Source organism: Saccostrea echinata, unplaced genomic scaffold (assembly GCF_033153115.1).
Source record: "Saccostrea echinata isolate AGI-Se365-2 ecotype Australia unplaced genomic scaffold, CSIRO_AGI_Sech_v1 ptg000029l, whole genome shotgun sequence".
In the NCBI taxonomy this organism is placed as follows: Eukaryota; Metazoa; Mollusca; class Bivalvia; order Ostreida; family Ostreidae; genus Saccostrea; species Saccostrea echinata.
Window position 1 is genome coordinate 31,032,271 of NW_026889778.1, and position 22,962 is coordinate 31,055,232.

The 22,962-nt window shown below is 33.2% G+C and overlaps 1 protein-coding gene across 2 annotated transcripts in view; it reads left to right on the plus strand.

Moving 5' to 3' along the window:
- Nucleotides 1-22,962, plus strand: part of LOC133195819 (mitochondrial carnitine/acylcarnitine carrier protein-like) — a 243,894-nt gene that overhangs the window by 113,642 nt on the left and 107,290 nt on the right. For both annotated transcript variants that reach the window (XM_061331772.1, XM_061331773.1), the window contains exon 5: nt 13,847-13,964. In XM_061331772.1, the coding sequence (XP_061187756.1) occupies nt 13,847-13,964 (118 nt within the window). The remainder of the gene's footprint in view (nt 1-13,846; nt 13,965-22,962) is intronic.

Below are 22,962 nucleotides of genomic sequence, written 5' to 3' on the forward strand. Positions count from 1 at the left end.
GAGTAGATCTCATTTCCAAGTAACTATAAGCCCTATATTGACCAAACTTGCAAGGATGATACATCTAAGGATGCACACTACTGGACTTGCTTCAGATGCTGGATCTGACCTATATTTTCCGGATGAGTGACCAGGTTAAAGTTTTTGGAGCAGATCTCATTTCCAAGTAACTAAAAGCCCTATATTGACCAAACTTGCATGGATGATACATTTAAGGATGCACACTACTGGACTTGCTTTGGATGCTGGATCTGACCTATATTTTCCGGATGAGTGACCAGATTAAAGTTTTTGGAGCAGATCCCATTTCCAAGTAACTAAAAGCCCTATATTGACCAAACTTGCATGGATGATACATTTAAGGATGCACACTACTGAACTTGCTTCAGATGCTGAATCTGACCTATATTTTCCGGATGAGTGACCAGGTTAAAGTTTTTGGAGCAGATGTCATTTCCAAGTAACTATAAACCCTATATTGACCAAACTTGCATGGATGATACATCTTAGGATTCACACTACTGGACTTGCTTCAGATGCTGGATCTGACCTATATTTTCCGGATGAGTGACCAGATTAAAGTTTTTGGAGCAGATCTCATTTCCAAGTAACTATAAGGCCTACGAACCAAACTTGCATGGATGATGCATCAAGGGACGAACAATCTCAAAACTTGCTTCGGATGCTGGATTTGACTTACATTTTCTGAATGAGTGTCTAGTTTTAAGTTTTCAGATAAGTCCATTCCCAAGTAACTGCAAGCCCTATCAGACCAAAATTGCATAAATGTTGCATCTAGGGATGCACACTCCTAGATTATTAGTTTAGTGTGGGACTTTGCCTTACTTAAAGACAACATTCGTTGAGGTGAGCTCTGTAATCTCTGATTACCTATGTTTATTAATTAAGATTGAATTCATTTACTTATTCATTTTATCTTTATGAAATAAAGAAACAGGGTGAACTGCGATAGGGATATTTGTCTAAACTATCAACTTCATCTTCGGTTGGATAAGTAAAATTTTCCTAATGTGTTCCCTTTGATATTTAATGTAATGCATTGGTAAAATACAGGTAATTCCAGGTAGATTCCAGAAGGAGATCAGACTATAATTGCTATCAAAACATATTTCACACCCATTGTTTTATACCTAATTATCAAATGTGTGCAAAATGGGAACACACCGTGTTGACATTGAAAAAAGTGTTGATTTGAATGGACGACGTTGAAATCATATTTAATTGTCCGGAACTTCGAATTTTTCTCGAAGGATCCAACATTCTGTATTTCTTCTACATAATCCCTGGGATGCAGCTATTCTTTTAATTGTCTAACAGAGAAATCTATTCCAAGGAACTGACTCAAAAAAAAACAAACAAACAAACAAACAACAACGAAACAAAACAAAAATTTAAAAAAAAAACCTGCAATTAAACAAAAATTAAAGTGCTTTAATCTAAGTTGCTAATTCATCTAAATCCACATTAACATATTGATCAAAAGCTCTCCAAAGCTTATGCTTTACGTTTTCATAAAACCAATTTAAAATAAGATTTCTGATCGGATCTGGCTTCCACAGATCTGTATTCACCTTCATATTTTGTAAAATAATAATTTTTTAAATCAAATTACTAATTTGTTATAAAAAATTACTAATTTTTTATAACAAATTACTAATTTGTTATATCAAATAAATAATTTGTTATATCAAATTATTAATTTGTTATAACAAATTACTAATTTGTTATAACAAATTAATAATTTGTTATTTCAAATTGATAATTTGTTTTAACAAATTAGTAATCTGTTATAACAAATTAGTAATCTGTTATAACAAATTAGTAATCTGTTATAACAAATTAATAATTTGTTATAACAAATTGATAATTTGTTATAACAAATTGATAATTTGTTATAACAAATTAGTAAGTTGTTATAACAAATTAGTAATCTGTTATAACAAATTGATAATTTGTTATAACAAATTGATAATTTGTTATAACAAATTAGTAATTTGTTATAACAGATTAATAATTTGTTATAACAAATTGATAATTTGTTATAACAAATTAGTAAGTTGTTATAACAAATTAGTAATCTGTTATAACAAATTAGTAATCTGTTTTAACAAATTGATAATTTATTATAACAGATTGATAATTTGTTATAACAAATTAGTAATTTGTTAAAACAAATTAATAAAAGATACTGCTGTGGCCCTATTACGCTTCCGTAAAAAGTACACAGGAGTGGATTTCGACAATTAATGAATTCCTAAATGAGGAAGATCATATTCAACTTGTCTGGGATGAATAAACAGGATTTTTTGAAACAATGCAATTTGGACTGTACAAAGTACACTGACACTTATGTTTCTTTATCCACCAGCGATGATACTGACGTTTAAGGGCCGGTACACACGATAATGCTTGCCTTATAAGTCTAAAACCTTACGTTTTGCAGGACGTACGGATCTAGTGTCCACACGTTAAGGCAAGACTTACAATATTATTACAACATTTCCATAAATCCCACGTGTATTCCAGCCATAAATAGTGCATTCGGACATTAAAATAGAAGAATAGATTACTAGGCTTTGTAATAATTATACCAACAAGTACCTTCACACGTCTTTAAAAAAGAGGAGGAGGTTGAATTGAAGCATTTGTGAATATTTTCATTAGCTTATTCGAAAATACTTTGTGTTCACTTCAGTATACCCACGTGTATGGTTTGATAAAAATAGAATGACATTTGGGCGAATGATTTTTATTGGTTGAGAAGAACGTTTCAGCTAAGTCTTGTATTAAGAGATGGAGCAGTGTTCTATTTGTAAGTCAGCGGGTATGCTATTGAAAGTGTCATAAGAATAGTCCTAAGATATGACTTAAGAGATATCTTAGGACAAAACTTAGGATGGCCCTAAGAGAGTTCTTAAGATCGACATAGAAGCTCTCTTAAGAATGTCCTAACTAGGATAGACTTACGAGATTCTTTAGACAAATCTTAAATATTGTAACATCACAGAAAATGTTTATAATAATTATAGTTATATAATAAAATAAAAAAAAATTATTGGGACTTACAATTTTTTTAATAACTTGTAAAAAGTTAAATTAGAGAGAAGTAGTCATAGAACAATTGTCTACTTCTAAAAACGCTTTCTTATTTTAATTAATAAATTTATTAAAGGGACAACTCTCTCATTCTCTCTCTAAATAAATAAATAAATAAATAAATAAATAAATAAATAAATAATGAAGAAAATATGAAAACATACATTTTGAAAAAGTTTAAAAGTTAAGTTTGTACAAATTCACATTTCAATATTAATACTTGCAAAGCAAATTAGTTTAATAAATTTTATATAATTAACAAACTAAGAAATAAACCCGTCGGGTATTAACTTAGCTTGAGCAAGCAATGTAGCGGACAGAGTCTAGGCAGGGAAATACTGCCTCGATTATAGTAAGATAGCTTTTGACGCGGTATAGAACCTCCTCCATTTCATATAAGGTACAGCGAGCATGAATAGCCCTTGGAAGTGACCTCTTCAAGTTACTGTGTCCCGCTAATCCCGTGTTGGTTAGTGCTATTCTCATTCATTCGTGATCCTCGAGTGAATAATAACTAGTATAGCTTATGGTTTTAACGCATATAAAGAAACATCAAAGCAATATCATAATAGTACGGCAATTTACAATTGGACAAATATTTATGCATAGGTAACGAAGCACTCAGTGTTTTTCAAAGTTGGAGGGAAAGAGGTGGGCAGAGCAACATATTGTAACTAAAATGTACAACCGTATAATAAACGTACAAACAAACAAAAAGAAAAAGTTCCTGATTAACTCTGAGAGACACAAAAAAAAGGAAAATCTCTAAACTCGATATATTTATTGGGGGGGGGGGGGGGTTAGATAAGAAACTTTTTTGTAAAAGGTTTTTGGGGGGAAAGTAATAGGAGGACCCACCTTCCCCCCCCCCCCCCCCCCCAAAAAAATACTACATGTCTGATAAGAAATGAACGATTGCACAAAGTTTGGAGTCTCCTAAGTTCATGTTAGGACGGGTCTTGCAATGTCTTAACTTTAGGAGAAATCCTAAGATATGTCTTTAGTTAGGACAGATTCAATGGCCTCACTTAGGACTAAGATATCTCTTAAGATATGTCTTAGTCCTAATTATAAGATGTCTTCGATAGCATGCCTGCAGACTTATAAGGCTCGAAAAACCGTGTATTAAGGGTGTATACACGGTAAGGCAAGAACTTAAGTTCTATGACTTATGAGGCAAGCCTTATCGTGTGTACCCGCCCTAATTGACGCTTAAATCACTTTCTTAATATTTTTGTATACACCGAGTGTAGTTTTATATCATAATTCAACCGCCTACGTGTATTTGTTGTAGCACTCGGATTTTGCAAAATTATATATATGTATGAACAATTTCTAATTATGTACGTAATAAGCTTAAAGGACTTATCGCATGTTTCTAAATTATTTGAAATTAAAAGCGTAAAACGTTCCTTATGACCACAGTTTATAAATTTTGTGTTTTTACTGCGGATAAACCGCGGTAATTGACCAATTATTGACTCAAATGAAAACCCCTGAATTAAAAATCTAAGTTAATTAGATAGCGATCACGTGACCCTGTGACGTCTCGTAAGTTAAGCAGAAAAGAAATCAAAGTTAAGCCAGCCAAATTAAAAATGTATGCTTATATTTTGTTGGTCTCTAGCATGAAAAAGGCTTTTTAGGTGTCAGTTAATCGTAAAACTTAGTACACCTCGAACACATGCTAATGTATTCATATACTAATCGCACGCTTCAGAGACGCTCCGCCTTCTCATTCAAATAATACAATGACCTACATAGCTGTAATGGTGAAACCGGGATTTTACAGTGAAGTATACGATTTTATTTAATCGATATAATGACTGTATATATTGAAAGTCTTTCTCTCCAAAAAATCTTTTATGAGTATCTACACAGACTATGCTTGAAGACTTTAGCTATAATATAACAATGTTCTGATTTGAAAAGGTAAAATTCTGCATAAAAGGGGCGAGAAAGCAGTGTTATGAGGATTCATTCTTTGTGAATATTAACCCGGTCGTTTCCCACTTGTCATCATTATTTACTGATCTTCCCACAACATACATGTGTCTTTATTAAATCAATAGATCATGGACTTTTTAGCTAATGCTATGGCCATTTGTGCAGTGTGCATAAACTTTTTAGAATATAGGCCATAACTCAAGAACCCCTTGGTCAATTATTGTCAAATTTGTCACAGGGTATCCTTGGCCCAAGGGCTCCCTTTTATACTAAAACTAGGGTTGTGACCCTTAAACAAGGGGAGATAATTAGGAAAATAGAAACAAAAGTACTGGTTGCTAAAAAATCTTTTTCTCAAGAACCACTGAGCAGATTATCACCAAACTTACACAAAAGGATGAGGATATGTTGTAGATTAAAAATTATTCAAGGCATCACCCTGGGGCAAAGGGCGTGGTCTCAAGGTCACTTCAAAGTTGACCAAAAATTACATTTTATTAAACTGTTGATATTGTGTTTACTATAAGGAATAGGATCATCAAGTCTTGTCAGTTGATGCATATAAGGACCTCATATCATGTTAACAGTGACCTACTTTTTAGCTCACCTGAGCCAAAGGCTCAAGTGAGCTTTTCTGATCAAAATTTGTCCGTTGTCTGTTGTCGTTGTTGGCGTAAACTTTTCACAATTTCAACTTCTTCTCCAGAACAACTGGGCCAATTTCATCCAAACTTGGTACAGAGTATCCTTGGGTGAAGGGGATTCAAGTTTGTTCAAATGAAGGGCCACGCCCTCTTTCAAGGGGAGATGATAAAGAATTAGTGAAAAATTAATAGGATCTTTTAAAAATCTTCTTCTCAAGAACCACAAAGCCAGGGAAATTGAAACTCATGTGGAAGCATCCTCAGGTAGTGTAGATTGAAATTTGTTCAAATCATGACCCCCGGGGGTAGGGCGGGGCCACAATGGAGGATCGAAGTTTTACATAGAAATATATAGGAAAAACCTTCAAAAATCTTCTTCTCAAGAACAGCAAAGCCATGATGAGTCATATTTATATGGAAGCATCCTCAGGTAGTGTAGATTCAAGTTTGTTTAAATCATGACCCCAGGGGATACGGCAGGTCCACAATGGAGGATTAAAGTTTTACATAGAAATATATAGGAAAAATCTTTAAAAATCTTCTTCTCAGGAAGAGCAAAGCCCTGATTGATCATATTTATGTGGAAGTATCCTCAGGTAGTGTAGATTTAAGTTTGTTCAAATCATGACCCCCTGGGGTAGGGCGGGGCCACAATGGAGGATCAATGTCTGAAATAGAAATATATAGGAAGGTATCTTCTGATGAAGAACTGCAAAGCCATGATTAGTCATTTTGATATGGAAGCATCCTCAGGTAGTGTAGAAGTTTGTTAAAATGATGACCCCCGGGGCTAGGGATGGGCCACAATGGGGGATCAAATTTTTTTTTACATAGGAACATATTGGAAAATATCTTCTTCTCAAGAAATGAAAATCATGTTTAGTCATTTTGATATGGAAGCATCCTCAGGTAGTGTAAATTCAATTTTTTTTTCAAATGATAACCCCCAGGGGTAGGTTGGGGCCCAATGGGGATCGATCGTTTTACATAAGAACACATAGAAAAAATATTTCTTCTCAAGAACAGAAAAGCTTTGTTTAGTCATATTGATATGGAAGCATCCTCGGGTAGTGTAGATTCAAGTTTGTTCAAATGATGACCTCTGGGATAGGGAGGAGCCACAATGGGGGATCAAAATTTTACAAAGGAATATATGGGAATTTTTTTTTTAAAATCTTCTCATGTACAACAAAGCCATTTGTTATATTGACATGGAAGCATCATCAGGTAGTTTAAAATTCAACCCCCCAACCCCCAGTAATCTTTTCAATACTGAACTGATTTGTGTCTAGCTAATGTGCTCAGGTGAGCGATGTGGCCCATGGGCCTCTTGTTAAATTTTGCGGCCATTCTTTTTCAAAATGATTTAGAGGCATATTTTGAATAGTTCGAGCATCAAACTTTGTCAGTTGATGTATTTTGGGTCCTTGAAGTACGTCGACAAAAAAGTAGGTCACCTTGACCTACTTTTTGAACTTTATGGCTAATCTTTTTCAAAATAATTAAGGATATTAATTTGAATACCGAAAGGTTTAGAATCATTAAATCTTGTAAGATGATGCATCTTGGGGCAATAAAACATATTCATTAAAAAGTAGGTCACAGTGACCTACTTTTTGAACTTTGCAGGCATTCAATTTCAAAGCGTTTTAGAGGCATAATTTGGACATTTTAAGGCCTATGATCATAAAACTTTGTAAGTTAATGCATCTTGGGTCCTCAAAAAAGGTTAACTGAAAAGTAGGTCACCTTGACCTACTTTTCAATTTATATGACTATAATTAAATATTTCAGGTACTAATTGGCTTTGAATCATCAAACTTTGTCAGTTGATGCATCTTGGGTCTTCGGAGTAGGTTGACTAAAAAGTAGGTCAACGTGACCTACTTTTGAAAATTTATGACTTTAATTTAATATTTTGGGTACTTATTGGCTTACAATCATCAAACTTTGTCAGTTGATGCATCTTGGGTCCTTGGAGTACGACAACTGAAAAGTAGGTAACGGTGACCTACTTTTGAAATTTTATGGCTGTATTTAATATTTTTCGGGTACTATTTCCCTAAGAATTGTCAAAATTTGTCAGTTGATGCATTTTGGGTCCTGGGAGTAGGTTGACTGAAAATTAGGTCACCATGACCTATTTTTGAAAATTTATGGCTTTAATTAAATATTTTGGGTACTAATTGGCTTAGAATCATCAAACTTAGTTGATGGGTCCTCAGAGAATGACAAGTGATAAGTAGGTCACCATGACCAACTCTCAGGTACTAGTTGGCTTAAAATCATCTTTGGTTCTCAGAATGTGAATTGGAATTTCAAGGGTTTATCTAAATATACAGGATACTTAGAGGCTTCAAATAGAAGTGATAGGTTTTACAGTTTATCAGAAGAGTGATTCAAGGCCCTTGGGCCTCTTTTTTGGTCATATGCCTAGCTCTCCCTTGAATCAGGAATGGTGATATAAATATTTGAAGAATGATTAAGAATTAAAACAGGTCTTGCACAATCTCTCAAAATTGATTAAGCTCTGTAGTTGAATTAGCTATACTGGTATAGCTTGGTTTTGCTATTCAAAACACTTTGATTTAGCTATTTAATCATACTTTTTTAATGTACATTTTTATCACTATAGATAAAAGTTGCACTATGTTGACATGGGTATAAATTTTAAATTTTCAGCCTTGAGTTTTCTGAAAACAATGCATGAAGGAAAATTGCTTTTCAAAAATTGTCTCCTGAGAATTTGCTATCACAGATATATATATTTTGCATGGGGCTATATACCTGGAGTAATAGCTCTCTCTCTCTCTCTCTCTCTCTCTAACATCTACTTGAGTCAGAATTAAAGTGGAATTATAAGACAATTTTTTTTAATTGATGACTTTTTAGGATTTTACACTAATTCATATTGCAGCAAGAATGTTATCCCTCCCAGATAAAAATGAGTTTGCTCACTGTCTTGTCTTTGATCTATATCTATAATTACAAAAGGACACAGCGAGAAGTCTTTTAACATGGTTTGTTACAAATTTCACTTGGAACTCCTATTAATTTGCTCAAGATCAGTATTTTCAGTAGGCAGAAATGAACTTGATCAATTATGCTTGAAAAGTACTCACTGTGAACAATCTACCTGACTTGTTGAAGACAGATAAACATACCCCTCAGGGTATAATTATCATACAAAGGCCTGTGCAAAATTGAAGTCATAATTAATTCATCATTATCTTAGTTAAAATAGGAAGAAACACACTAGAGGTGTGATGAAATATTTAGAAACACAAAGAGTTTTATTTCTCATGCAAAATATTCTTTTTTGTGTAAAACAATTGTTCAAATGAAGGGCCAAACCTTCTTTTAAGGGGAGATAAGAATGAGTGAAAATTTAATGTTATTTCAAAAATGTTCTAATGAAGAACCACTGGGCCAGAAAAGTTTAAAATTATGTGAAACTTCATTACTTAGTGTAGATTCAACTTTGTCCAAATCATGACCTTCAGGGGTAGGGTGCGGCCACAATAGGGGATCAAAGTTTTGTAAACATGGGAATGTTCAGTAAAACACGCTTATAACAAAGTGCCTGGGACGGACGATTTTGCTTTGTTATAAGTGTAATTGCTTATATCCATTAAGTTTACAATATATTTTAAAGTCACAGGGAATGAAAATCGCTTTGCTGTAAGTATCAATTCATTATAGGCTTGTTTCGCTATAAGCATGCTTTACTGTAAAAGAAAAAAAATTCCTCCTCAAGAACCACTAGGCAAGAAAAGTTGAATCTTATGTGAAAGTTTCATTCCATAATGTAGAAACAAATTTGTTCTTTCAAAACTACTCCTCCTACAGGTTTGATGCAACAAGTAGACTATACTAGTCTACATATTGTTTTTGTCAGTTTTCTTCTTCAATCAAATTTTGTCCGAGCCTTAACAACCCTTTGACATTAAAACTTCAAACTTGAAACATGGAGAGGTGGTATGGAATTTGGGTTGAGGCCACCAAACTTTTTTTACCTTGACCTTTCAATAAGGTCAAGGTCAATCTTTACATAAAAATATAGTCCAGGCTATAACCTGAGAACCCTTTGAGATTAAAATTTCAAATATGTAACATAAAAAAAAGACATTTACAAAAGATGCACTGCACTAAAATTTTGACCTTGACTCCTTTCTTCATTCAAGGTCAAATTGAGAAAAACACCTCCAAACCATAACTTAAGAACCTTTTGACATTAAAACTTCAATCTTGGAACATGGAGAGGTGGTATGGAGAAAGGGTGCATGCAAACAAAATTTTTTACCTTGTTTTTATGCCCAGCCATGAATATGGCTGGTGCATATAGTGTTTGCCATGTCCATCTTCCGTCCTTTCATCCTTCTGTCTTTCTGTCTTTCCATCACGCTTTACGTTTAGCTCTGTTCAAAGCTCAGTTTCAAAGAAACTATCAAAGATATTTTTATCAAACTTCATATGCTGATAGATATTGATGAGACCTATGTAACTGCGTCAACATTTTTTGACCTTCACTTTTCCTTTGACCTTGACCTCACTTTTCTTAAATTAGTGTTTAGCTAAGTTTTAAAGATACCATTCAAGATAGTATAATTAAACTTCTTGCATTGATACATACTGATGTAAGCTATTCAACTCCATCAACATTTTTTGACCTTTACCTTTCCTTTGACCTTGACCTCACTTTTCTTGAATTAGTGTTTAGCTCAGTTTTAATGAAATCATTCAAAATATTTTTATCAAACTTCATATGCTGATACATACTAATGAGAGAGATATCAACTGCATCAATATTTTTTGACCTTGACATTTCCTTTGACCTTGACCTCACTTTTCTTAAATTAGTGTTTAGCTCACTTTTAAAGATAACATTCAAGAAAGGGTAATCAAACTTCATATGTTGATACATACTGAAGTAAGATATTGAACTGAATCAACATTTTTGACCTTGACCTTTCCTTTGACCTTGACCTCACTTTTCTTAAATTAGTGTTTAGCTCAGTTTTAATGAAATCATTCAAGATATTTAAATCAAACTTCATATGCTGATACATACTAATGAGAGCTATTCAACTGCATCAAAATTTTTGACCTTGACCTTTCCTTTGACCTTGACCTCACTTTTCTTAAAGTTCTGTCAAAATTCATCAATGGGAATATACACTTCATTTGATCACTGAAAAATGACTGAAATATTGCCTACTCTGTGTTAACAATAATAATCAATCATAATCAATTCAAAAGATGATTAGGCTGTTGTGTAAAATGTAGGAGGAGTTCTGGAAACCAGGGTCTTTATGTATAAAAAAAACATCATTTTTCGACCCCCATTTGACCCCCAGGGTGAAAATGAAAATTCCGAAACCTTATTGCACAACTACAGTACACCACTAACCACCTCCTAAAAGATGATTAGGCTACTGTGTAAAATGTAAGAGGAGTTGAGGGAACCAGGGGCCTTTTTGCATAACAAACGTCATTTTTTGACCCCCATTTGATCCCCAGGGTGAAAATGAAAATTCCGAAACCTTACTGCACATCTACATGACACCACCAACCATCTCCCAAAAGATGATTAGGCTACTGTGTAAAATGTAAGAGGAGTTTGAGAAAGAAGAGTGTGACAGACGGACGGACAGACGAACAGACATGAGTAACAACAATATACCCGAACTTTCTTTAGAAAGTGCGGGTATAAAAACTATTATCATTATATGATTTTCTGATTTTTATTTTGGAGAATAAAGATACAAAGAACATTTTTACCAAATAGATCTATCAATTACCAGATCTGTCTGTGCTTCAGATCTATATTTCTATGGTCAGGAGTGCAACACATTTTTTTAAAGATTATAGTTGTGTGACGTAAACACTTCTATTCATACTTAGAAGTATTCATTGATTAATAATGATCTTTTTGTATAATTATACCCCCCTCAAACAAAGTTTAGGGGGATATATTGGAATCAGCATGTCCATCCGTCTGTCCGTCTGTCTGTCTGTCTGTCTGTAGACGAGATTTTGTTCGGACCATTTCTTGGAAATCCTGAGAGAATCGTGGTCACGAACCCGAAGTACAATTTGTACTTCATAATAAACTTGCTTACATGAAAAGAGAAAATTAATGAATAAGGTATTGTTCAAATATAATTAAAGCTGTAAAATTTTATGCTACATTTCAGTTTTTTTTCTGACTACAGTCACCCGGCCTATTCATAGGGCGTTATAAGCTAATTTTTACACAGGTATTTGGACCTTATTGATATGTAAAAACGAGTAAATTACATATTTTACATATCAATAAGGTACATACATATTTAGAAACCAAGACCAAAGTACCTGCATGTGAATTTTTACCCCCCCCCCCTCAATTTATCAGTAAAATGTGCATATGCGGTGCTTTTATCCTTGACGGAAATGAAATAAGAGCATAAGTACAATATCCATAACTCAGTATAACAGGTTTCAAAATAAACATCAATTAATAAAATTGTTATTATCAAGTTTTTACAAAAAGGGGGTGGGTGGGGTGGATACGTACATCTACTCCATGCAGGATTTTGAACAAAGTATTTCTTCCTGCTATAAGCCTATAGGCTGTCGGTAGAAACTACAATATATTTATTATTGGAATTTTTCTGTCGGTAGTGGTATATATTCAATTCCCCACGCTTGCACTGGATTTCATCTAGTACAAGAGAAGATACTCAATCAAGGTCTAGATTTAATCATTTATACCCCTTTTACCATTTGGAAGCATAAAAAACTATAATATCTTGTGATTTTGTATTTTAGAAAGTCTTTTAAGGTATAATGATATTTTCTTTTTTCAAAAGAAATTTTACTAATAAAAATTCTGAAACTTTTTAATCCAATTGTCTATTCTATTGCCACTTCAGGATTTTAAACTAGAATGCATGTGCAATATGATGATATAAGTGAAAAAAATATGTTAGAACTAGTTGAATTTTCCCAAAAAATTTCAGTTTGGTGGGCATTTTTTTTAACTCACCCATTTTTTTTTTTTTTTTTTTTTTTTTTTTTTTTTTTTTTTTTTTTGCTGACATCCTAATCAATACATGTAAGACATTCGGTATAATAAAATCCTGGACATCAAGCAGTCAAACTGTTGACATGATATAAGCATTGAGCCCTTTACCAAAATCATGATTTTTTTTGGCCCCAGGGTCAGGGGTTCTGGAGTTAGGGTGGGGCTCTAATGATCTTATAGTAAAAATGCATAAATTCTTTAAAAATCTTCTCTCCCCCTGTACATAAAGAGATAAATAAGGTGTATGGTTATGATGATTAAGGGTGTCTTTTCCAAAAGTTGTGAAATTTTTGGCCCTGGTTGAGAGGTTCTGCAAGAGGGGGGGGGGGGGCTCTATTGATTATATAGTTAAAATGCATTATTTCTTCTTCTCTGCTCCTAGGTATTTAGCAGATAATCCAAGTTTATAGTTATGATGAGCAAGGATGCCTCTTTCAAATTGTGAAATTTTTGGCCCCAAGGTGAGGGGTTCTGCAGGAGTGGGGGCTCTATTGATTACATAGTGAAAGTGCATATTTCTTAGAAATTCTTCTTCTCTGCTCCTGGATATTTAGCAGATAAACCAGGTATGAAGTTATGATGAGCAAGGGTGCCTCTTCCAAAATTGTGAATATCTTGGCCCCTGGGTCAGGGGTTCTGGTTTTAAGGATGGGCTTTATTGATTATTTTGTGAAACTTTATCAATTCTTTGAAAATCTTCTTCTTTGCCCCTGGATATTTAGCAGAACCACGTTATGAACTCAGTAATGTACCCCATAAACATAAAAAATCAAAACTTCATACAGATCCAATACGGAGTGATTTTGTGCTTAAACAAGTCACGAAATCTGTTGAAATAACTGCCTTAAGATACGTAGGGGACTCTAAAATAGTAATATACAAAAATGAAAAAAAATTCATTGACAGGATTTTTTTGGCTCAAGATCCTGCTCCTCCTTAAGCTAAAATCTCATGCAATAACTTAAGATTTTTGTGAAAAGAGCTACACGGCCTTAAGTTTGTCTTGATGATCTGCAGATTATAATCCCTAGGATTGTTTTTCATCAAGTTAATCAATATTTTTGTATAACAGATTCAGGCTGATGCTAAAGTTAAAAAATATGCAGGCCCTGTTGATTGTGCAAAGCAACTATACAGAGAAGGGGGTATTCGGAGTATTTACAGAGGAACAGCTGCCACTTTACTTAGAGGTAAACCAATTAATTTCAAAAATATCAACTTTGACCAGATTTTAAACCAAAATAGATCTTTTAATTTACAGTGTATGTCAAATTTGGTTGAGTTGTTATATTTATTTCACATTCATGATGAAATATGAAAGTAATGAACAGTAATTAAGCTTTTAAGTCAATTGGAACAAATTGAGAGCAGGGTAAACCAGACCTCTAAAAATATCAGAGGTGGCATCAGGTGCCAAAGAGGAGTAAGATCCCCTTGTTGACAGATTACACATGCTTCTTGTCATAGAGCATTCTCCTGCTGATTGAATTAGCTGGGAGACATAAGCTCCATATGCAGGTGATAATGGTGCAATGCTACATAAATTAGGGAAGATGAGATTAGAAAGGTTGAAGTCATCACATTTGTCATAAATTTTTGTTGTAAGGTTACCATTAATTATGCCCCCGTATCGAAATTTCGGGGGTATATAGTTGTTGCCCTGTCTGTCTGTCTGTTTGTCCACAAAAACTTTAACCTTGCCCATAGTTTTTGATTGGTTGGAGCTATGGCTTTCATATTTCACATGTGTATTCCTTGTAACAAGACCTTTATTTGGGTACCACCATATTTGATCTTTTGACCTTGACCTTGGAGTTTGACCCAGTTTTGCAAAATTTTACCCAACTTTAACCTTTGCCATAACTTTTTAACAATTGGTGTAGGGCTTTCATATTTCACATGTGTAATGCTTGTGACAAGACCTTTCTTTGGATACCAATAACTCTGACCTTTTGACCTTGACCTTGGAGTCTGACCTACTTTTGAAAAACTTTAACCTTGGCCATAACTTTTAAATGGTTGGTGCTAGGGCTTTCTTACTTCACATGTGTAATCTTTGTGACAACACCTTTCTTTGGATACCAACAACTTTGACCCTTTGTCCTTGGAGTTTGACCTACTTTTGGAAAACTTTAACCTTGGCCATAACTTTCAAATGAATGGTGCTAGGGCTGTCATACTTCACATATGTAATCCTTGTGACAAGACCTTCCTTTGGATACCAACAACTTTGACCCTTTGACCTTGACCTTGGAGTTTGATCTACTTTTGGAAAACTTTAACCTTGGCCATTACTTTTGAACAGTTGGTGCTAGGGCTTTCATACTTTACATATGTTATCCTTGTGACAAGACCTTTCTTTGGATACCAACAACTTTGACCCCTTGACCTTGAAGTTTGATCTACTTTTGGAAAACTTTAACCTTGGCCATAACTTTGTAACAATTGGTGCTAGGGCTTTCATATTTCACATATGTAATCCTTGTGACAAGACCTTTCTTTGGATACCAACAACTTTGACCCTCTGACCTTAACCTTGGAGTTTGATCTACTTTTGGAAAACTTTAACATTGGCCATTACTTTTGAACAATTGGTGCTAGGGCTTTCATATTTCACATATGGTATATAATCCTTGTGATAAGACCTTTCTTTGAATACCAACAACTTTGACCTTGGAGTTTGACCCACTTTTGAAAAACTTCAACCATGGCCATAACTTTTGAATGGTTGGTGCTAGGGCTTTCATACTTCACATGTGTAATCCTTGTGATAAGACCTTTCTTTGGATACCAACAATTGTAATTCATTGACCTTGACCTTGGAGTTTAATGTACTTTTGAAAAACTTTAACCTTGGTCATAACTTTTGAAGGATTGGTGCTTTGGCTTTCATGTTTCACCTGTCTATTTCTTGGGAAAAGATCTTTTCTTGGGCACCATTAATTTTGACATTTGACCTTGACCTTGATGTTTGACATACTTTTGAAAAAACTTTAACCTTTTCCATATCTATTCAATGATTGCTGCTAGGGCTTTCATATTTCACAGGTATATTCCTCGAAACAAGACCTTACTTTGGGTACCAACATATTTGATTTGCATTTGAGAAAGTTAAAACTATGCTATAAGTTGCCATAAGGGGGCATCAGTGTTTCACAAACACATCTTGTTTTTCTTAGTAAATATCGAAAAAATATAATACAGCAAAACTCATTTAGTACGAACAAGGATATAGCAAATTCACTGATATAGTGAAGTTTTTTGTGGTCCCTGGCAAAATTCATAAAAATTCTTTGTAAAATTTTATAATTATATATAGGCCAAAGTTTTTTTTTCACTTGGTTTACGATTCCGCTGACCCTAATTTTCACAAATCATGAAAATAAAAATAACGTCTTTTCCGACATATTTTTCCGGATTTTTGTCAGCTGAACTGGTGGGTTTTAAATTTTAGAATGCATCTTAGTCAAATAAGCGCTTACAAATATATGAGACCTTTACAAACATTTAGGTGACCGTAAATAAACACATGTGCTAACCAAAAATGGCGGCTCTGTCATGTAACAAGGTAATTCCTCACTGAAAGCAATGACACACACTTAAAGAACTTTTTCTGCATGTAAAAGTGAATAAAATCTTGGATAAATGATCCCTTTCTCCAATTGCAATGTCTCAATTGGCTAAATTCATACCGTAATATTGGAGAGTGTATGCCCAACCCTGATCGACCTAGCAGACACGGATACACCTATAGATAATAAGGATTTATCAGTGCCTTCTCAGGGGCCGAAGTTCGGCCCATTCCCAATTGAAAATGAGTTCACTTTTTCCTAATTTGGCAGTATTTTTTCTCAATTGGTGAACAATGCTTTTATTTTTAATTATCTTGGGAAAACACTAAGTAAAATTGTCAGATTGTCTGTAATTTTAACTCATTTAGCAAAGCTGGAGTCATAACACATGTTTAAAAACACTGTAAAAACATCGCCAACTTTTAATCCGAATTTCCTCTGTTTTTCTAAAAATGATGATATTGTGTAATTATATAGATTTATTAAGTTATTTCCACCTACTCATTTGATCTGCGAGTTAATGGTAAGGACTTAAGGCATTATTTCAGTTATAGAAAAATATATTTTCAATGCATTAATACATATTAAAAGAGGACTTTTAGAAAATGCGTACTTAGTATAATTTTTTGCAGGAGGTTTATAATCTCCAGAAACAGATACTATAATGATCTAAATTGAAATCTCATACACACATGTACATGTACTACCCAAGTTGTATAAATGCTTTATACTCATTGAAGTCCATTTTACTTTTATTAGTCTATTATTCATAATTGATTTTGTACGAATAAGATGGATCGTATTTAATTGTCATTTGGTTGCCCAAATTAGAGTTCGTGCTGAAATGTTAAATGAATTACCCCTGAGTACATGATTTAAGCAACATTTTAAAAAAAATTTGCAATTTCATCAAACAGCCGATAATTTTTTCCCAATTCCCCCAAAATGGTGTTTCCCAAAATAGGCTGATAAATCCATGGATAATAGTTAGGCCAGTTTAGTGTTGAGAGATACATCTTAATAGTTGAAGCAACGTTGACTGGTATTTCACTGGATAAATTCAAATGTGTATAAAACATTTGTTAGTTTATAGAAGTAAATTCAATATACAAATCTTTGCAAATTTCATACTCAATTGAGATTAAAGTCCTTTGAATTACTAATAAATAATGAGCATTGCCTACTGTACAGGTACATAACAAACATTTAAAGAAGGACTTGATTGAGAAATTATTAGGCTTTTTTGCCGCAGGTTGAACATTAAATTTGATAGCAGCATGATCAAATTATTATAACCTTTATTTCAACGTCAATTACTTTTAATATTGTTAAACACTTCAATTGTATTTTTCTTCAATCTAAATTTAACTTGAATTTGGATCCTTATTTTTAGTTTGTGGGGATACCAAGGTTTATAACACATCACATATCACTGAAGAGCACAAAATGTTGAACATCATGAACCAAGCACTGATTGACAAACAAAAATCAGAACTATATGTAAATGAAAATGACATTCAGTCTAAAGTTAGAAATGAATTAAAATTAAATAAAAAGAGTTATGTGATCTAGACAATAAAACTTAAAAGTACTATTGACGTGTATTATTTATATTAAAATAAAAATTGCTGTTATTTTATAATGAAATTGTTGAATCCAAAATTATTTTTATTTTTATTTTTCGACCACCCAATGCATTTTTTTGAGACAGAAAATCGTAAACCAAAAAAAATAAAAACTTTGGCCATAGTGAACTGATTTTGAGTCCTGTAGAGGTTAAAAATTATGAAATTTACATCTTTTATTTTCAAAGATCACAAAATTTGATTTATTGAACTGACATTATTTTCGTTAAGTATTTGTATATAAAATTCAGTTCATAATAAAACATAAGTTATCAAAGGTATATTTTGTAATAATTGCTTCCCAAACATATTCTGTAAAAATACTTGAAGGAAAACGTGTATATTGCGAATTTGCTCTATATACTGATACAAATTCATGATATGGATATAACAAATTATGGATATAATGAAGTAAATTCACAGGTCCCCAGGACTTTGCTGTAACCGAGTTTTACTGTAGTCTGGTCCTGATCTTTGAAAAGGTCAAAGGCTAGAAATAGCGTTTTAATTGCAAATAATTATTATTTGGTCCAACATAGTTTTTTAACCTATATCGAGTATGCTGAATCCAAAAAAATATGCTGGCTTTCATAAAATGACGTTAACAAGGTCAAAATGGCGGACATCCAATTTTTCTAATTATTAACTCACCTGAGCCAAAGGCTCAAGTGAGCTTTTTTGATCCAAATTTGTCCGTTGTCTGTTGTCGTCATCTTCCTTGTTGTCAACGTCATTGTTGTAAACTTTTCACATTTTCATCTTCCTCTAAAGAACCACTAGGCCAATTTCAACCAAACTTGCCACAAAGTATCTTAGGTAAAGGGGATTCAAGTTTGTTCAAATGCTTCCAAGGGGAGATAATTTTCAATTTGTGAAAAATTAATGGCATCATTTAAAAATCTTCTTCTCAAGAACCACTGTGCTTGAAAATATGAAACCAGGGATTTATCAGCCTATTTTGGGAAACACCATTTTGGGGGAATTGGGAAAAACTTATCAGCAATTTCATGAAATTGGGAAAAATATAAAAAATCTTTCTTTATCATGTATTTATGTGTAGATCATTTAATTAATATTTCAGCATAAATTCTAATTGGGCAACCAAACAGACAATTAAATATGATCCATCTTCATCATACAAGATCAATTATGAATAACAAACTAAGAAAACCAAAAGTTACTTCAATGAATGTAACTTAGGGTAGTGCATGTTAATTTGTATGAGAATCCAATTTAGGTCATATTCTCAAAGTCCCCTTTTAATAAGTGAAAATGCATTGAAAATATATTTTTCTATCTGAAATAATGCCTACAGCTCTTACCATTCACTTGTAGATAAATTGAGTAGGTGAAAATAACTTAATAAATCAATAATACTACACAATATCACCGTTCTCAGAAAAAACAGAGGAAATTCGGGATAAAAGTCGGTGATGTTTACAGTGTTTTTAAAAATCTGTTATGACTGTAGCTTTGCTAGATGAGTTAAAAGAGGAAAATTACAGCCAATCTGACAGTTTTACTCGGTGTTTTTACAAAATAAGCATTGTTCACCAATTGGGAAAAATTGTAACCAAATTGGGAAAAATTGAACTCATTTTCAATTGGGAATCGGCTGAATTTTGGCCCCTTAGAGGGTTCTGATAAATCCCTGGAAACTTATATGGAAGTATCCTCGGGTAGTGTAGATTCAAGTTTGTTCAAATCATGACTCCCAAGGGAAGGGTAGGGCCACAATGGACGATGAAAGTTTTACATAGAAATATATAGGAAAAATCTTCTCAAGAACTGCAAAGCCATGATTGGTCATATTTACTGTAAACCAACTTTTATTCGCGTGCGAGAGATTTTTGCGAGGTTCGCAAGAGCCTCGTCATCGCGAATATTTCTCGCAGCGAACCGGTCCTTAAAGTCTCTTTTTCTATTAACAACAGATCCAAAAAAGGCTTGATCGCGAAAATTAATCGTCGCGAACTAGTTTATCCCCGGTAAATCGTGAAATAAAGTCGTCGCGAATAAAAGTTGGTTTACAGTATATGGAAACATCCTCAGGTAGTGTAGATTCAAGTTTGTTCAAACCATGACCCCGGGGGTAGGGTGGGGCCACAATGGGGGATCAAAGTTTTACATAGGAATACATAGGAAAAATCTTTATAAAACTTCTCAAGAACAGCGAAGCCATTATGAGTCATATTTAAATGGAAGCATCCTCAGGTAATGTAGCTTCAAATTTGTTGAAATCGTGATCCCAGGAGAATAGGGGGGCCATAACAGGGGATCACAGTTATACAAAGGAATACAAAGGATATATCAATAAAAATTTTCTTCTTAAGAACAGCAAAGCCATTATTTATCATATTAATTCAAAAGCATCCCTATGAAGAATGATTCAAGTTAGTTAACCCCCCCCCCCCCCCCCAACCAGTTATATATTTAAACTTTTCAGACTGAACTGATTTCTGTTTTTTTCCTTGCCAGAGTGCTCAGGTGAGCGATGTGGCCCCTGGGCCTCTTGTTTCTGAATGTTGTTCAAATAGAAGTAAAAAATGTGTGAATATCTTAATGAGCATAATGCAACTTTAAAAATAATAATAGAACTTTAATCCATAAAATTTAACTGTTTCATTTGAAAGTTGTGTTAATTATCTCAAAATGATGAATGCGTGAATTTCTAAAAATACTCAAACTGCTTTAAATTCCGAGTCATTTTGCTGAAAATAAAAGAAAATAAACTACAGTTTACACTATAGAATTAATAAAATATTGTTTAAATATTCAATAAAACTTTTAAGACATTGTTGTTAATGACTTATGGTTTTATGACATGGGTTTTTGTTTTATGACTTCTATTATTAGGACAAACTTTTGACATAGACCAAGAACTTTACCTTTTACCTGTTTCATCATCTTCTCAATATAAAAAGATATCAATATTATACAGTAATTGCTGTTTAGAAGACAATTTGATGATCAGGCTGCCTGAAGAGCAGTATTCCCCGAGCCCAAATGGTGGATATTGTACTTTGAAGGTTGCTAAATCATCTTGTTGGAATTTTTTGATCTATTTTTAGTACAGTGTAGAAAAAAATAAATATTAATGTTCACCTGGAAGGTCTAAAGCAACTTTACATAGTATGATTTTTACAATGTTGGATCACAACCAATCAGAGAGCTAGAAATTATTAAATCATATCATAAATTTGAATGTAATATTTATGAACATGATTAAGGATTATCAAAACCAGTACAGTGGGTCCCGTTTTATCCAGTAGTCAAGTTGTCAGTCTAATTTTATCAGAATAGCCTATTATTAGAATAATAGATTGCTCCATACCGAGTCTAACGAAAGATGTATAGAGTTACATGTGTTGAAAATACATCGTAGCAAATTTCAAACTTGCACTTTTATTTTCGTTTGATTAGTTTACTCGGTGACTTTCCAAAAATAAATTATTTCACTAGTCTTACTTATGATATGATAACATTTTTCAAATAAATTTGACGTATGAAATATATTCTTTGATAGTTATTGCATCTTTATTCATCACATGTTTACATTCCTTCTTTTTTTTTTTTTTGATGGTCACCATTTTGGAAATGGAAGTAGAACTAGAAACTCTTTGCAAGCAATGAGAGGTCTTCCGTCCGATTCTGAAAATAAGAATGAAAATTCAAGCTGAAAAAGTGATAAAAGAAATTCAGACACTCTTGAGATTTAACCCTAGTCGTCAGCATGAAAATCCAACGTGCTAATCATTCACTTTTTTACATCACTTCCTTTCACGACCGGAGGTAACAGCGATGCAAGATTTTCTCACAATTCAAATAAACTGATGACTGACTATCAGTCCTGAAAGTTTTAGACTTCAGTCGTTTACTGTTGCTGAGCAATATTGTGAGAACAAATTCTAATTTCGAGGACAGGTAAACACGCGACCAGAAGTGAATTTTATGAAAATCTCTGACTTTTCTCTAGACATTTGCAGTATTTACAACATACATAAAATTATTTCAAGTACTTTGTCAATAAGTGATATTTATGAGAAAGTTAAATATCAAAATAACGTAATTATATCCTAAAATCGGAAGTTGACGTTTTTGTTTCCGGTGGAATTTAACATATTTCAAAACAGCGAAAGAGATGAAATAAAGTGATGCAAGTTTTAATTAAAAAAAAAAAAGTTTAATTTTTTGATTTCTTTGATTACTTCCTATGACAATTTGAAGTGATGACTGACGTGTTTAACCCAAATGGTTTCGCCTACTCCTCAAGGTCTATTACTCATAAAAGTTTGGTGTTTTAATCTTTTACCTGTTTCTGAGATCTCGCTCAGACAACTTCTCATTTTGAGGACAGGAAAACATGTGACCGGAAGTGAATTTTTGAAAGATATTTAAGGTTACTCTAGACATTTTGCACTCTGAATAACATATTTAAAATTCATTTCAAATACTTTATCTATAAAAAATATTTATGGGAAAGTAAAATACTCAAATTATTTAGTTTTTCTCTGATAACCAGAAGTTGTCCTTTTTGTTTTCAGTGGGACCAACATCTTTCGAATCTGCGAAAAAGATGCAATAAAGTGATGCAATTTTTAATTTTAAAAAAAGTTGAAATTTTAAGATTTTTTTGATCACTTCCTGTGATGACCAGAAGTGATTGCTGATGCTCTGAACCCAAATGGTTTTGCCTACATCTTAAGGTCTGTTGCTCATAAAAGTTTGGTGTCTTAATCTCTTACCGTTTCCGAGATCTTGCTCAGCACACAACCAGAAGTGAATTTTACAAAGATATTTGACGTTACTCTAGACATTTGCAGTTTAAATAACATATTCAAAATTCATTTCAAATACTTTATCTACAAAAGATATTAATGGGAAAGTTCTTGTAGTTCAAGTGAGCTTTTCTGATCAAAATTTGTCTGTTGTCTGTCGTTGGCATTGTCGTCGTCGTCGTTGTAAACTTTTCACAATTTCATCTTCTTCTC